Here is an 18,272-nt window from a genome sequence, read left to right as displayed (position 1 = left end):
GGAAAGCGGGGGGAAAAAAACAGTGACTGAAAATACATGAAAGAAAAGGATTGAAAACAACCAGATCAAAAATGTAATTAACACCCAAATTATATTTTATTTCAAGAGACAATCTGAAGTTCATCTGAAACTTTTGGGGACATAATTTAAAAAAAACACTCCTAGCAGTTTCCTTGATTATGATTCCTTCTTCTCAGCTTCACTGATTGTGCAGTTTAACTCAGTCTGTTCACTTGCAACCTTTGATTATGGAGGGACCAATCAGAAAGTGCTGGTGAGATAGTCAGTTCATGCTAATGAATTAAATTAATGGAAAATGGTAAGTGAAGTTAGAAAATCAAGCAAGTGGGTGGCTGTGTATCCAGTTTCCTCCAGTTCTAAACTGAATGCTGTTGTTTTAATAACCAGGGGTTTCAAACACAGTTCAGTACACTTTCCACATGCCAGATCTTTAGTCTTTGAGTAATGAGCTCCTTGAAGCCTGTAGGCGGTGTAGTATTCATGGATAAACCCATCAGAGACTAAAAAGATTTGTTTAACTGCTACCAGAAACAAGAGGGGGAAAAAAACTCCACACCGCTGACTAAATACAGTATACTTTTAAACAAAGAGGCACTGAATAAAAAGACTTTTAGAAAATGTGCATTAGAAAGGATGTAGAGGGTTTGGAAATGCAATATTAGATAAAAAGAATCCTCTTTAATTTGAACAGATAAGATTGTATCAGAGAAGTATTTTTAATGGAAAAGACAGGCTGGGGTGAGGTTTAGGGGAAGGACTTTTCAAAGACACTACACTCTTAGATTCTGTTACGTTTATAAAGTGCATTGACATCAAAGCTAAAGATTTAATGTGAATGTTGTATGGTTTTATAATTCAAATCTGATCCTTTCTTCCCCCTTTCTGAGCTAGGTCTGGTAATAGAAAAACTAAGAGGACATCCAAATGTTTCTCTAATGCTTCAGAGTGTGCAGTGGATGTACAGCCGGTCACTCTCTTTCATTGTCTTGAGTGAGCATGTATGGGGGCAGCAGCCATCTATCTCCTTCTCTCCCTCTCGATCAGGGTCAGCCTCCGCTCAGACCTTCGTGCCATCCAGAAATTGAGGTTGCAAACTCAGCCAAAAATATCCACCACCCAACAGAGGAAACGGTACAGCGAAAGCTCACACAGAATTGGCTCCTGCTACAAAGACTGCAGGTCACCACAATTTATTGTTGATTTATTTTGCCCCTGGTTTCAGTTCACTAGCCTCCCCTTATTTAGTTGAGTGTCGTCTGTTCATCCATACAAGGTTCACACTCACTCCACTTTAGAGTAAATTCTGTGAAAGACTTTGAAATGACCTTCTAATGAGGAAGACACTGTATCATATGTAAAGATTACTGTAGTGTTATTGCACAGATCATAACAACAGAAGCAACCTTTGGGGTAAAATTTGTCAAATTCCTTAAAGTATTCCTTGTGCTAAATAAAACAAGGAATGTCCAAGATCGGAAGTTTGCTATATAAATGCAAGTTCTCATTGTTGTTTTCTTTGTATGCAAATAAATCTTTAACCATTGGGGAACTTTGTACCATTTTTACAGAGCTCCATTTTCATATCCAGTTCTTTGCCCGTGTGCTTTCCCATTCACAGAAGGGTGGATCGATCCAGGTCACAGGCTTCTTCATGACCCCATCAGTGCCATTACATAATTGCCTCCTAAGAGGGATGATTGGAGGTGAGGAGCTGAACAGTGTCAGAAATAAATCTGTAAGATGAATTGTTTCCTTTAAGCCCAGACAAGAAGAATCTGGTTATTACAGTTATTTTGGAGAATTGAGGAAGTGTACTGCACATTTCCTTAAGTTTGTTTTGCAACAAACTGTGGTTGAAATTCATAGAAAATCATTATACACAACCAATTTCACAGAAGGTTAAAATGATTAATATCCTGCAGGAGCTACAGCTTCTGGTTTAAACGCCTTAAAATTTATTTGATTTCATCCAACAAAATTTCCAGTTCAGTTTAGTATCATTCCATTTCGCCAATAAATAATTTAAATGACATTTCATTGATCAAACAGTTTCTAGGCAGAATCAATCAATATGACAGTAAAACTACAATAAACCCTGATAAACACTCACTTCTGGATCAGAACCGCTATTGGATTATGGGCAAGCATACATATATGTGTGTATTTCCCTCCATTCACATTTTCCCCCTCCCCTCCACTGAAGCTGATGTATCCTGGGCTTTGATTTCATGGGAACCAATTCCTCCCCTATTCCTCACGTGCAACATGACCATTTTAAACATGCAATGGAGAGATGACCAGAGTTAGTAAGGGGATGATAAATCCCAGTGTTTCCAGCCTAAATACGCTGAATGTGGGGATGCATGGCGTGGGAGTCCCATCCAAACTTAATCCTGTCCAAACCTGAGATCCACTCATGTGCATGTTCCAGCAGATGAGGGCGGCGGGGGGAATGGGAATCACTGAATATCTCAGGAGCAAGAATCTTGGCTGATTCAGGAACAATGAGGCAAGCTCTCACATCCCAACCAGTGCTGCTCCAGTGGTGAACTTATTGCAATTTTTGCAGCAATGTTGAGTCTGATTCCTGAGCTGTTTGGTAGTTGTTCTTGTAGTCCAATAGAGAAAGAAATGTGACTGTGCTGCGCATATCTTGACAGTCTGGGAGGGAGGCATGAAAGTGCATCTGAATTGCACATCAGGGGTTGCCTCTTTGACTCAGGTGTGCAAATGTGAGTGCATGTGAGTCTGAGGAAGTGCATGCACAAGAGAGTATGTGAGAATGTGTGTGTACGTGTGTGGGGGGGGGGAGGGGAGATGGAAAGTGCATCAAAATGAATATCACTCTTTATCCTTACCCACCATCCGATATAACTTTCAGAATGCTGTCGTCACAGATCTTTTGCTTAACAAAAATTCCTCTTCAGTTTCAGTTGAGGTCACCAGTTGTACTCGTGAAGCAGCAGATACTCACCAAAGCAAACTCTTTGTTCAAAATCATCTGCTCTGCTAGCACTGACTCGTTGTGGAAGAGGTGGGGTTGCATGTGGCTCCACATGTGGGGGAACCACCAAAACTCATTCACAGACTTTAGCAGCAGATCATCACCTTCATCCTCTGAATCCGTTCCTGAAACATTCACACTCGTCAGTTTTGAAGAATACAACCAAATCCCTAAAAACCGCAGCCAAACTTGAGGATGGTGGATGGATTTTCTTTCAATATTGATGAAAACCTAAACGCAAGTGGTGAACTCATTATTTCCAGTGCTGAATTGCATTGCTATATAACCTCTGATACATTAGAGTGAAAAACAATGTAGTAAGTGATAAGGTAATCAACAACAGTAATAATTACCACATCACATGCTGCATTTTCCACTTCATTTTCTCAGCTGGATCCTTTCCTACAGTCAGAGCACTCTGTATTCACTTTGTGTGATGGCGTTCTCTTTTGTTATTATGTATGAGTCCTTGTTATTGTTATCGTGGAGTCCTGTAGCTCAGTGGTTAGAGCACTCGCTTTGCAAGCGAGACACCTGGGTTCAATTCCAGGCAGGGCGAAACCTTGGACAAGTTTCCTTACTCCACACGCCTAATAATAATAATCCCTCCAAAACAAAACAATAATAAATTGGTCATTTTCAATCCACGACTGTTTGGGGGACATTGCTGTGCGCAATTGGCTTCCGCGTTTCGCCCACAAATATACCGTCAATTCACTTCACAGCATATTCTGTGAAGGGCTTTGAGACATCTAGAAGATGTGAAAAGGTCTATATCAAATGCAAGGATTATTATTATTATGATCACAATTTGGAGGCAGAAAGGCAGAAGGTTGCTGGCAGTTTCTGACTCTTAGGCAATCAGTATAATTCCACTTAAAACAATGCGGGGCCTCAGTAAAAGAACATGAGGAAATAAAGTGGATCATTGCTCATAAAAGCCTGACAGTATGCAACAAGGAATCCAGACAAAATAATTGTGATTATTGGGAATGTTATATGTATGTGTGTGTTTTTTTGGGGGGGATGGGTGGAGGAAATGTGGAGAGCAAAGCAAAGATGTTGGACACTGCAGGTTACATGAGGAATCAGAGAGCCCAATGAGGCGCTGTGGAGCCAGCACACATACTGAACGTAGCCCAGATAGAATACATTAGAATACATTAGAATATACAGCACAGAAACAGGCCATTCGGCCCAACTGGTCTATGCCGGTGTTTAACGCCTAAAGTCTTATCATGTCGTTGAGATGTGACAAAGCATTTCCCAGAATATACTGTGAAGTGGATAGATTGTATTATGTAGGCAAAATATGGCAACCAATTGCGCACAGGAGTGTCCCACAAACAGTCGTGGATTGAGTGAATAATTTTTTTGCAGAATCTTCTGTTCTGTGCATGATTTATCGACCCTCAGATTGGACTGTTGGGAGTGATTTCAAACCACTACTAGCAGAAAAGCAATTAGGAGCAGGAAACTGCATTTGCATTTCCTAATACAAAGCTACGTTCAATAGGGGCTGAGGACAATTCTGTGCATTTATCTGAGAGCAGCAATAAACTGTAGATGTCATCTAATAACATTGAAAGTGATCCCTTTTTTCAAAGAAAAGGTTGAGTGGGGGCACAGTATTCGCGTTTTGCGATACAGTGTGGGCAATGATAATACCTGAGTTCTTACCTGGGTTTCTTTAGATAAAATGGTCCCAATTGTGTTAAAACCAATGGGGTAAGGAAATGGGGAAGGGGTATACACACTGAGCAGAGGCTTGGTATTTCTCCAAGTAGAAGGAGGAAAAATGGGGCAGGCTGGACACTCGTCTTGTGCACTTCCTGTTAATGGGCTTCTCAAGGCATTGGAAGAGCTCATTGGGAAAAAAATGTTTTTGCACATGGTGTGGGACTGGTACCTGGTGCAGTTAGAATGAACCAACATTGAATTAGACGGAAATTAATATAAATCGCTTGCTGCAAACAATAGGTTAGTCCTGACATCATTATTATTAGCATTATTATTAAGTTCACTGCTCTTCACACCAAATATGAATCAAAATATTGTAGTGAACAGGTTGAGCACAACACAAATAAGAATTGTGCTCAATCCCTGCTTATAACCCTGTCTCCATTAGCTTAAGTGAGATATCACTTGAATGATGTTTAGTGACACCAAGTGGCAGGTATTATGGATATAATCACTTAATGGCCCACAGGTTGGCTTCCAAAATCTGCTACACATCTTCTCATGTCAGTTGTTACTTCCATTCGCTCCAAAATCAAGTTGAATTGAGATCAGTCTCCAGGTAAATATAATAATAATCCTTGCATTTGATACAGCACCTTTGATGATGTCTTAAAGCGCTTTACACAATTCATTAAAAAGTGTAATGACTGTATTTTCTGTGTGAATGAAACAGATAATTTGCTCAACATAATGTCCCACAAACAGCCATGAAGGCCATGACCAATTTTATTTGGGGTATTGTTGGTCAGGTCATGGGGAGAAACTCCTTTTGATTTTGAAATAGTGGCATGGGGATCTTTAATGTCCATCTGAACTCGGTTTGACATCTCATCTGAAGGACAGAACCTCCAACAAAGCAACACTCCTCCTGCACTAAATTAGAGTGTCAACCTAGACTACGTGAATTCAAAGTCCTGGCATGAGACTTGAACACACAACCTCCTGACTCAGAGATGAGAATGCAGAGGCTGAGCACTGTGTTACCATCAAGATAAGATTGCATGAAGCAATGATGACAAGGGAATCTTTTATCTGACTCCAGATACATGGGCTGAAATGTCAACTGCGAATGGGATTCCCTCATCATAAACAGCAGTCGCTAAAGTTACAATGTCTAATGGCAACAATTTCAGCCAAACGATCCACATTCCCATGATTCACTATTTACCAAGGAGCTCTCAGTGTCTGGTTATTAAGTGGCAAACGCTCAGTCAGCGAGTGTTTTACGAAGTGTTGTATAAATCTGATTTAGGTCAATCTGAACTCACCTCTGTCCAGATTTTGAAACAAATTCATCCCAGAATGAAGATTGTTGGCAGGAACATGGCCCGTAAAGGGAAACACTGCCCTTTCATATTTAGAAGAGTTTATAATTCAAAATATCTTGGGTCTTTTATGTGGGATTCAGCATGGAACATGTATCTAGTAAATCTTGTAGGGACCCAGATAAGTTCAAGGCCAATCCTTTAGAACTCTACTCTGCTAGGCTACTGATTCCTGTTAGGGATTTGCATGCAAGCTGACCATGAAGTCTGTCAAAATACAGGAAACCTCACCTGACCAGCACTATTCATGGGATTAAAAAGTGAAACTGGAACAATATTGATGGCTGAAGAATCCTTACACTTTTTACATATTGGCAAAGAGATAACCATCCAAACAACCGTTCACAAACCTGCTGGAATTCAGAGAGCAGAGAGCTGTGTGTATGTGTAAGTGTGCATGTGCTATGCTTCACTTTACTCAGTTTGATTCAATGCTGTCTATAAAACAATAAGCTGCTGATTTCCATTTCTCTGCTCTAGGCATCTGGTTAATTGATTCAATGCTTGTGGTATGAGTCAGGCTCTGCCACTGTTAAGCAGTCTGAGATGCTACCCTGCGTGGAGGGCGCTATATAAGTGCAAGTTGTTGTTGTTGTACTCTATATAATGATGTTTCTATGATCTACAGAGGAAGTTGGATGAATTGCTAATCTAGCACAGTGTTATAGTGCAAATAGCATTTGATATGAATGCCTGACCTGAGAGAACAGCAGTAGCGTTCCCAGTGATGAAATCGATGTAACATACCAAATAGTCCACATCTGAGCAGTGTGTGTGCTCCCGAAATCAAACAAGGGATTGTTCAGCAATAAAGAATTGACATTTCAAATAAAGAGGAGAGATCCTCTTTAAAACATTAACTGTCGTTTTCCATTCTTATCTTTCAATTCATGCAAAGACCTATTTTCGTATCTGGGAATTAAATCATAACAAATGTGCCTGCACCTTCTATGATCTCACCTGTGTGGTAGAATTTTCCGGAAAATCCAAGGTTAAAGGTGAAGTTGGGAACCTGAGCTCGCAGTAGGCTTTGAGTTTCAAGTAGTGCCTGAAAGAAATGGAAGACATTTTGGTAAGGTACACATGAAAGTAATGCAAAAATTGCATGTCACATTATTTTGCGTTGTTCTATGCTCTTAAATATATGAAATATTAATGAACTGCTCTGGTTGTTCTACAGCTGCGTGGAACTTCAGATCCAAAACCAGTCAAGAACTATCCAACAAAAAATTTAATATTTTATGAAATGTTCCAAATTTCACCCCAACACTTCATGGAACGCATTTTTACCACAATGTTGTTCAAGTCTAAATTATGCTATGATATTCTTGGTGAAAATTGGACTCCTAATTTTCATAAGAAAATATGCAATTTCCATTTTCTCATTTCTAGGATTTACAAAAATAAAACATACCTGAGTATCCAATACGATTAACCTTTTGTTTCACCTGTGCCCTTGTGAGAGAGTCCTCATATAAACTCACTAAATTTACAGGTTAAATAATTTGGCAATTCAATAGGTCCTCTTCCTATTTCTGTGAATGAATACAGGATGCACAATTTCTCACAGACTGCGTTCAAGTGAACCCCAAATCAATGTGAACCAAAAAGGCTGAGGCTGGTAGCTAGAGTGACACAGCCCTAAACTCTGAACTGGAAGAATCAGAGGACAAAGCCGGGGCTGACCTTTGCCCATGTGTCTCCCAGATGCTGTGTTTTGCCACCATGCCTGAGCTCTTGAAGATCTCTCTTCAGACATTGCTCCAGTGCACTCCCTGGTAGCTCAATCAAGCAGCAATTCTGCTGAATTCACAGAGATGCCCACGGTTGTGGTTAACTGATTTTTCTGACACAACACAGTATGTTCTGGGTAAAGGCACAAAAGACAGAACAGATAAAAATAACGTGTATTTTTTTAACAGATTTTTGAATTAAGAAATGAATTAAGAAATCATCATGGGGATTCCCTCCAGTAACTGGAACCTTTCCACGCATGTCATTCCAACTCCAGGAAGCCACTCTGAATGTGGATCGAGTGAAAGCAGCATTCTTGTGATTTTGTTTCATGGAACTCTTGAGTTTCTTTATTTGGAAATAAGTTACATTTCATTAAATTGATCCCATTCAGGTTTAAAAAAGGTTTATGATACTTAAACTTAATACAGTAAAACTCGCAAAAATCTTATCGTTATTAATCATATAATCGCCTAATTCGTACATGCACCGGAGTCCCATTCAGTTTCCTATCAAAACCACTTAGATTTTGTAGCACTAATCGTATTTTATAAAGAAATATCTTCCAACGAGTAGTGGCGCTCCCCTATTCTCCATTATCCCTGCACTTACCGGCTGTATTGAATCTCAACAAACGTAGTGTTTACCCGCTGCCACATGTGCACTTACATACGTGTAGATTACTGATTAAATTGGATTCCATACGACCTGTACAGTTTGTCTGTAACTTGGACATCATGTAAGTAACATGAAATGTTATGGTCCTGACTGATACGACTTATGTGAATTTTAATGTACAACGCAACTTGACATACATGTAAGCTCCTGGTTTTGAGATCCACTGACTGAACCTCAGCAAAAGTGTTTTTCCAAACGTTTCTTGATTTGATTTTTCCTAACCTTCAGGTATCAAGGTCACTGTGTTCATTCTCTAATTTCAGGAGTTAAGACCGTTTTACAACTGATTAATTACAATTTTTAAAAAATCAATCTGTTTGAAGAGTTTACTTCTTCCCCACATCTAATTTTCATGCAACTTCAAATGCTCTCCTTGTCCCCAGAGCTCCAACTCTCTATGCTTCTTCCCCCATTCAATTTTTCTTCTCTCCTTCCTTGAAGAGACTGAAATATTCCAGGGGAAATATCCATAGCTGCTCTCTGGTTCCCTCATTTCTGGTGGTCGATCATTCCTTACACCAGCTGACACCCTGAATATTGGACAGCCTGACACTTCCAATATTTCTTTTAATATGGGAGCGAACCATCATTCACACATGCACCCTTTCCAACTTCAGCAGCTGGGAATGGATGAGGATTTCTGGCTAACCTTTCTCTCGTTTGTCCATGGTACAATTATAGCACTGATATCAAATAATTTACTACAGATCAGACTAGAGATTAAACCTGGGACCTCAGAGATTAAAAGGCTCAGTTTCACATAACATAGGACATGAGACCAGGAGTTGTCTACTCAGCCCCTCAAACCTGATCCACCATTCTATTAGATCATCTGTACCCAATAGCTTTGACCAAATACTTATTTTCTTTCAGGATGCGGGTAATGCTGGTAATTTGCCAGCATTTATTGCCCATTCCTGATTGCCCTGAGAAGGTGATGTGGACCTTCTCTCTAAAGGTATTACTGCTCCTGAGCAAAAAAAATACACATCAGGAGTGCTACTTTACAAACTGTAACCACTCGTGCCATGTCTTATATTATTTCTTATCATCATCTTTATAGCTATTACTCACAATTGTACTTGCAGCATACAATTAACATTAACTGTGACTGTTCTTTAGAGAAGAGGGATTTTTTGCGAGGGACAGTATTGCCATCCACTGTCAGTAACAAGCATCCAAAGAGAGGTATAGCAAGCATTATATGGGGAGTGTGGCTCTTCCACTCTGCCCCAACAATGTACCTTGCTATCGGCTTCCAATAGACCAGATTTGTATTTCAATTTCCCAATCCAATCTTGTAACTTCACTAAGAAAGGTCAGCTTTGGTACCATTGGTGCAGAATACTGAGCCATTTTGTTTTGTGGACTCTTCCCCGCAAGACAAATTCGGAATTAGGTTGAGACTAATCAAACCTTGCTTCATTTGGGTGTGAGAAAGAAAAGGTATTTATACCATTAGTCTGGATCAAATTCAAGCCCCAGCTGATGAAAGCTCGGGTGCCCATGTAGCAGCATGAAGCGCTTTGGGACATCCTCCCGAAATGAAAAGCACTATATAAAGGTAAATTGTATTGTATGTACGTTTGCATAATTTTACTTGTGTAACATGAATGCTTTTTCCTCTCAACTTCATGAGCTTCAGTACATGAGCTGAAAAATTATAGAACAGATCAGCTCACATACATTCGTCTGTCCACACAGCTGCCAGCAGTCTAAAGGGTCAAATTATCTTTTTAATAGTGATGATACAGCAGAAATATACAGTTCTAAAATATACCAAAAAGATGGTATGCCAATTCCCCAGATTACACAAAACAAAATCAAAACCGGGCATAATTTGTCCGTATCTATGTTTGTGGGAGCCATCATGTAGAACAAATGAATATATTAGATCTCATACTTCAGTTGAAATTGTTCTTGCAAATGGAACACGTAGACAAATAGAGAACTGAAGCCTATTGCTGCACAATGTGATTATCTCAGTTACTAGTATCGGACTCTTTCTCAAAGGTAGTGGCTCTGAATTGCTTGCTCTGGTTTGTCCTTGGAACGACCTCTCAATTCAGCATTCACTCTAATATTGATGATATTTAACCTGCTAAAGATAGAGCTATCCCTGAAGAGCTGTCTGATATAAATGGTGTTGGGAATAACGCAGGATGCCTATACTGTGGTTCAATATTGTCCTCAACTAGCTCCACACGTCACGAGGTTCCTAAGCAGTGACAAATTGAAAAGAATAAAAATGTAAAAATATATACTTTTCATAAATATGTATCATCATTATTGTATCATGAAAAAGACAATTGTCCACTTGCCTTCAACATCATACTCTATCAGTACTGTGTCACAATAACCAACTAAATTGTTGATTTACGTTGTGAAAATAGCAACTAAATTAAATTTAAATTAAATGAGCTAATCTGTCAAATGAATTTCTACAAAAAAGATCTGCACAGTGTGAGATCCTTAAAGAGATGTCATTAAAGTGCACTCATTCGCTGTTCCTCAAACCTGCAGTTACAGAAACTTGTACTCTATCATTTTTGTTATCAATGACATTTTCTCTTACCAGCACAGCACCTTATATGCATGAGGGGGAGGAGAATGACAAGTTTTGAAATTGGAATTGCTATGTAAATTGTATTCAGCTTTAATATGTGCAACTTAAAAATCATTTCCTAATCCATTCTGCATGCAACCAATTACAATGTTGTTATCAGTGACACTGCCCCTATAATCCTCATCACAATTTACAAGATGCAACTGGAACAATAGCTAGAATTTGGGAGAAAGCTGTGCAAAATACTCAATCTTCATGAAGGCTAGTTCCGCTATGGATTTTTAAATACATTTATTCCACGTTGCTATGCTTTTGCTGTGAAATATGACACTGTAAATTGCACAGTAGTTGGTACCCCCATCCCCCTTAGCCTCCACCCCTCCCGAGTTCAGCTTAGGTGCAAGCTCTTGACTATCCAGCACCCCGGGATGTCCTCCTGTTATGAAAGGCACTATATAAATGGAATTTGTTGTTGTTATATCAGCCAGTAAATACCTGATATCATGAATCTGATCTAATCCCACAGAAGAATATCATTGTGATTTAATGGAGTGGCACACAAGTGAAAGTTTGTGTGTCTGTCTCTGTCTGATGTGACTGTCCCGCTGGCAAAAACAAGTGGGAAAAGGTTAAGAAATAACTTGAATATTGTAAACACATGCTGCTTTGCTCCAAGACAGCAATGTATCTCAGGTTGCAAAAGCATTAATAATTGGGTTCAGTTTAGCTCTTGTGACTTGTGATGTTATTTGCTGTGTTACTGTAGGCTGTGTCCAATCCTACATACGAGTTGAAGGAAGGGATCCTAAAGGTTTACGTGGGACGAGGTTTTCTTCTGCTTCTTTTGCACAGTTACGACATACAGATTGTGAATGGCACAATTAATATACAGTCTATCAGCTATCAAATTTGCCAACACCTTGTTATTCTCACATTCTCAGGGACAACTCTGGCTAATTGGTCAAAAATATGTGTCTCTAAAGTGCTATTAATTCATCTTTGAACATTGAAACTGGCCAGATGGATTACAGTGATCTCTGCCAGTCCAAAATATATCTTTGTGCTTCTTTACGTGTGCGCTTTTGTCAACCCTACAATTGATATTCTACCCTAAAGTGTAGAACAGAATTAACTCTTTGAAATCTTATGTGGTTTTGACTAATTTAAGTGATAGCTGTGACAGTGTTTTTCAATTTGCACATCTGTTAAAGGGACAATGTATTCAAGAAGAGGGGACCCAAAAGAAAAGCCTTGGTTTATCTTGAGAACATTGCCAGCTAACAATTGATTCATATCAATTGATATGAAAGATGCTTTATGTATTATCATGCAATATACTTACAAAAAAAGGGAAAACAAATGTTTGTTTAATGCTTTCATGAAAACACTGTACTTTTTTTTAATTCTATGATTGAGAATTGAATGTCTTAATACTTTCAAGCCTCAGGCTAAGGCACTGTTGAGATTTCAGTGAATTAACATTCAAGCAGAAATGTGTATGCTTTAATTCTAATCCAGCATTTAGATTAACTCTTAGCCTCTTTCCTCTTCTGATGTTCTAAACTCCACACAGGAACACCACTTTATCTTAAAATTAAAGATCAAGCAGGGAGGATCATGGAAAATTCTCAATTTGAAAGCGAGTTTTCTGAAGTTCTTAATTTGGAAGGTTTTTTTTAAAAGAAAAATTCCACAATCCTGTACAATCTTCATTTTAAGACAAACATGGTATTACAGGCTGAGACTAGGTGGAATTTTGGGCTCCAGATCTTTTAGAGGAGTATAGATGTGGAGTCAAAAACAGAAGTCACTGGGAACACTCAGCAGGTCAGGCAGCATCTATGGCGAAAAGGAAAATGAGTCAATGTTTTAGGTCCACGACTCTTCATCAGAACTGGGACATATTGGGAGAGAGAGCTTTTTAACGGCTAATAGACAAAGGAGAAAATGGGGTGGAGGACAGGGAATGATGGGTTAAAGTGGTGCTAATAATGCAAAACAAAGCGGGGGTGGAAATTGCAAAAAAAAAGGCAGACCAGAGAGAGAAAAGGTGTATCTGGGACCCAGATATGTGGTAATGGTCACAGAAGAGAGGGAGGGGGAAGGTGAGCTGTTACGGTCTGAAATTGTTAAAATCAATATTGAAGCCAGAGACCTGTAAGAGGGCTAGCTTCACGACCATGGCCCTGTATTCCCCATCCATGATGGCTGGGCTTCCAGCCTATCTGCCCCCACTCTCTGAAACTCTTTTCATCTCACCTCTTTCCTTGCCTTTTTTAAGGTTTGTCTCAAGACCTTCCTCTTTGATCGTGCCTAAGCGTTCTGAGTAGCAAACCTGTGTCATTGGGAGTGTAATGGATGACAATTTGTAATCAGCCTCTAATAGTGACTCCTCGCAAGATCACAAGACCGGTTCAGATGAAAAATGTTCTCGGCCCATTTGATCTCATGCTGCCAGGACTCAGAATGTACCACAATCAGTGCCCAGAGGTAGACAATAATGGTCCCTTGTGTCAGTGTGACCCAGTTCTGGTTACCTGCAAGAATCCCTATTAGTGACTTGGAACCACTGTGAGTGATTATTTACGAAATGTCACATATTATTTCCCTCTATGATTATTTTGTCCTTCCCCTATCCTCTTCTTCCTCTTTGACAAAGCAGTGTTGACCACTTTAAATTATACTGTAAATTGTGTTTACATCTTCACTATGTTGAAATCAGAACTCGTCTCAATGTCTCCAATTGCAGCACTGTGTACCTTCCTCAGTTTTCTCTCCTTTTACCAAATTACAGGGCTCTTAATATAGTAACATCCAAACTTGGTGCTGCCTACCTACTACTACTTAGGTCTCTTTTTCAACTTTGGTGGTACTTTGTATTCCGAGGTTTTGACCTTTCCCCTAGGTTTCTCAGTTAAGAGATTCTTCATTAAGTTCCCTGTCGAAGAGTCACCACATCTCAGCCATCGACTGCAGCTTTATTTGCAGTTTAATTTAAAACAGGGCTAGGTGTCGTCAAACTGAGATTGCCAGGTCTTTCAGAAATCAGTGCAATGCCATACCTACTCCCACATAATGAGCAGCACCAAACTATTTCATCCCATCTAATTACCTGTATGAGAGAATTTTAACTGCACATTAATAGTTTGACGGATTTCTCCTTTACAAGATTATATGTATTAGGACAGTTAATTGTGCCTTTTTATTATCAATTTTAATGTGCACGGCATAATTGCAGAGCGTTTCTGTGGGCTATTGCTTTTATGAAGCAGTTGCATGTTTCAGAGCTAGTTTTGAAGGGCATCATTCGTATTATTAACTCCAGCACAACTTCACACTGCACAACCCTTCACTGTAAACATTGAATTGCAGTGATTTAATGCATCAAAGCATTTTGATGGGCCATATGAACCATATTTATGCATTGTGTTCTGCATTATTAGTTGCTAATTAGACTCTGGCGCATGTAACTGTAAAGGTCTAAATTGTTCTGTCCTTATTTAAATTAGTTCATTATTTTGCATCTACTAGGGGGGGAAAACACAACAAATTTATTTTAATTAAAGGTCAGAATACCTAAGGCTGAGCAGATTGAAGGGCTAATCAAGCCCGAGGGAAATTAAGTGCTGGTGCTGCGTCATTTGAGGGCAAACAGCATTACCATCAAGTGAAAGGCCTCCGAGCAAAAGGCATCCAGGGATGGAGTCTGCCAACTAACTCGCCAAGCTGGCCTTCAGACAACCAGAGATCTCTAGTGACAGCTGCACTAATTTTACACTAAATGAGAGCAAGGTGGAGACATGGATGCTGACATTCCCTGGACACTGAGAATCCAGAGCTGGCCAAGTAATTAGAGAATCCTGACTCTTTAAGCCAACTGCCCACTCTGATCAATACTCTCACCGTATTGCTGCTTGGGAGGCCCTGATTAGTTTGCAGCAGGGAATGATTTATAGGATGTGCAGGACAGATGCCAAATTAATGGAGCCAACAAAAATAATCTGATATTTCTTATCTGCGCGTTGATGCAAATGCAATCAATACAATTGTGCTCTTCAGCATGCTTGTGCTGCAAGGCTACAGAGGAAATAATTTCTTATGGTTTCCAGTGGCAACAGTAGCGACTGCAACTTCACTGCTGCCAGTTTGACCTGCAGATCTTTTTAAAGCTCCACGCACCGAAAATGGAATTGAGCATCTTATCCTTTAAGAGTTACAATTTTGAACTGACATCGTGAGGTAGCTGGGGAGAGAAAAAAAATCCCATTTAGTTGGGAAATTGGTAACAAGGAGGCATGGTCTCTCTCAGGATTGTTTGCAGAAAAAAAAGGGGAGAGGTTAGGATAAATGTTTTCACTCAGAGAAATGTTAGGGCTTGTATCTCATTACCACAAGTGGCTATTGAGGCTAGATCAACACAGCTGTTCAAAAGGGAACTGGATAAACAGCTGAGCATTACAACAACAACAACAAGATTGCATTTATAGAGAATAACATTAAGGGAAATAGGAGAAAAAAACAGCAAAGTGAGATACAAAATGTGATTTAGAAAAGCAACTAGTAGAGGTGCAGATACAATGGACCAAATGGCCCCTTTCTGTCAAAAAATGTCTATGTTTTTATCCTAGGTGTTTTTATCCTAGGTCCATAAATTCACTACCTTCTGAGTGAAGAAGTGTTTCCTCAACTCTGTTCGAAAAGGCTGACCCTTAGTCTTAAGACTTTGACCCCTTAGTTATAGATTCTCTTACCAGGGGAAACAGTCTCACACTGTCTACTCTATCAAGCCCCATAAGAATCTTATGTTTTTATATGATCACCCCTAATTCTTCTATATTCTAGAGAATATAGTAAATAAATATATTTACTCAACCTATCCTCATAGGTCAACCCCCTCATCCCAGGAACCAACCTAGTGAATCCACACTGCACCCCCTCTAAGGCGAGTATGTCCTTTCTTAAATAAGGAGCCCCAAACTGCACACAATATTCTAGGTGTGGTCTCACCAAGGCCCTATACAGTTGCAGCAAGACTTCCCTACTCTTGTATTCTAACCCTTTTGCAATAAACGTCAACATGCCATTAGCCTTCCTAGTTGCTTGCTGTACGTGCATTCTAACTTTTTGTGACTGGTGGACAAGGACACGCAAATCCCTCTGTACACCAACACTATCTGGTCTCTCCCCGTCTAGAAAATAATCTGCTTTTCTGTTCTTGTTACCTAGGTGAATAACTTCACATTTCCCCACATTATATTCCATCTACTGTATTAGGCACACATAATTTATGAACTCGCTGACTTACTAATTCATATAGATATTGTATGAACTCAAGTGTTTTTTCATATGTACATTTGATATTTATATGTGAATCCATAGATAATCTTTGTTTTATTATATGGCAAATCTAATGCATGGAAGTGGAACGTAATAGGTAAATAATTAAGGATTATGAGCATCAGTGTAAGTTAGCACAGATAAAATGGGTTTAGGTAATTTACATTTAATTTTAATTTCTAAAGGACAAGGCAAATCTCCCAACACAACAGTGCCCAGAATTAAATGTGACACTTAATTTGGTCACTTTACGCAACCTAACTGGAATGTGAAGAATATAAATGCCATTTGATACATCAATTGGTGCTCCTTTAAACGTAGTTGGAATGGAGGTGCAATTCAGAACCAGAATGAATAGAAAGGAACAATATAGTCCACTCTGTATCATACCTGAAGGTGTAATTTGGAGCCTAGTTCAAAAATATTCCATTCTTCAGCAAGCTCATCCATCACCATAACAGAACCAAAGAGGATAGATTGTATCATGGGACGGATGGGTGCAGCAGTTGCTGCATTATTAATGTCAGCGCATATTGCTGTGGCTGACAAAATGCATTCAGTCAGTTCCACACTATATTATGTTGAAACAAGCTGGGCAAACCAGAAAAGTATTGATTTTGCTCGATGACTTATTTCCTTCTCGATATATCTAGTGTGCGTAACTTGCTGCTTTTACATGGACGTCAACGCTGTGGGGTGGAATTGTGTCAAATTGAAGAGAGGAAATATTCAGATTGAGCATGTTTGTTTGTTGTCTAAGCACACGCCTACTAATTAATGTATATTTGCAAATTCCAGCATACTCAACAGTCAAGTCAAATGGCTTTCCAATCTCCAGAGACTATTTCTGCTATAAATTTCCTCCTGTGAATTCTGCATACGCTGATTGGTTGCCATGACAGACCTGAGCTCCCTAACTCTCTGCCTTCCATTTTTATTATTCCTCATTTTTACTTCCATTTTTCCTTTGTTCCTTCTACCTTCTTCATTGTTTCTCCTTTCAATTATTTAACATTTCTTTTTATATAATAAGGGCTGCACACTGACCAATATTTCTCCCTGATCCAAATTTACTTCAAAATTTTCAAATTTAATTGCTACCTCAACTCATGTTTTTTTAGGGAATGTTGCTGGCGTAGGCCAACTACCATATTTGCCAACATAACATTCAATATTAAATTAAAGTCTATTACTTATTCCCGGATCATCACTTTTTCCATTGATTCATTAATTTAGGTTCCATCTGTCTTGCAGTACAGCTAGATGTTAAGAGTCCCGAGATGCTATTTCAATGAAATATGTTTTTCCCTGTTAGTACCAGTTAGTGCCTCCTCAAAACATTCACTTCATTTTTAATTAAATTTATTTGGTAAAATGCTTCAAAACATGACATGAAAGGAACTATAGGAGTGTATGTGGCTCTTTACATTGTGGACTAGAATCCCCAGAACATTTGGCAACATTGGATAAACTACATCATCAAGAGCTGAAATGCATGCAGTCATTACCATGTTGTGAGTTGGTTAATTATGTTTGGCCTGTGGACATTTTACTGTTCTATAGAGAAGGTCTGTGCAACCAACAAGGAATCTTTTTCATTGTTTCGGGACAGCGCTTTATATTCTTTGTGGAGGTAAGATTGCCTCAGCCAGAGGCTGTTATCTTCCTCAATGCTACAATATAAATGTGGCCTTAATGTCACAATCCCCTATGGCAAAGATTAGGTAGATGGGCAAAGATAAATAGTGGGTTACAAAGCTACTGGCTGGGCAAACTTGGCTGCTTACAGATACAGCAGTTTGGGGGGCATTTGAAGCAGGACATCTTCTGAACGCAAATTGGCAATTTGTCCAAGAAGTGAATGAAA

The 18,272-nt window shown here is 39.2% G+C and overlaps 1 protein-coding gene across 1 annotated transcript in view; it reads right to left on the bottom strand.

Annotated features, from left to right (window-relative positions):
- ndst3 (N-deacetylase/N-sulfotransferase (heparan glucosaminyl) 3) overlaps nt 1-18,272 on the bottom strand; it is a 79,532-nt gene that overhangs the window by 44,851 nt on the left and 16,409 nt on the right. Inside the window, exons 2-3 of the mRNA XM_007891506.2 lie at nt 7,051-7,138; nt 2,996-3,150 (exon numbers count right to left, since the gene is read on the bottom strand). Coding sequence (XP_007889697.1) covers nt 2,996-3,150; nt 7,051-7,138 — 243 coding nt within the window. The remainder of the gene's footprint in view (nt 1-2,995; nt 3,151-7,050; nt 7,139-18,272) is intronic.

Source organism: Callorhinchus milii, unplaced genomic scaffold (assembly GCF_018977255.1).
Source record: "Callorhinchus milii isolate IMCB2004 unplaced genomic scaffold, IMCB_Cmil_1.0 Scaffold1, whole genome shotgun sequence".
Lineage (NCBI taxonomy): Eukaryota > Metazoa > Chordata > Chondrichthyes > Chimaeriformes > Callorhinchidae > Callorhinchus > Callorhinchus milii.
This window is presented reverse-complemented; position numbering and strand designations above follow the sequence as displayed.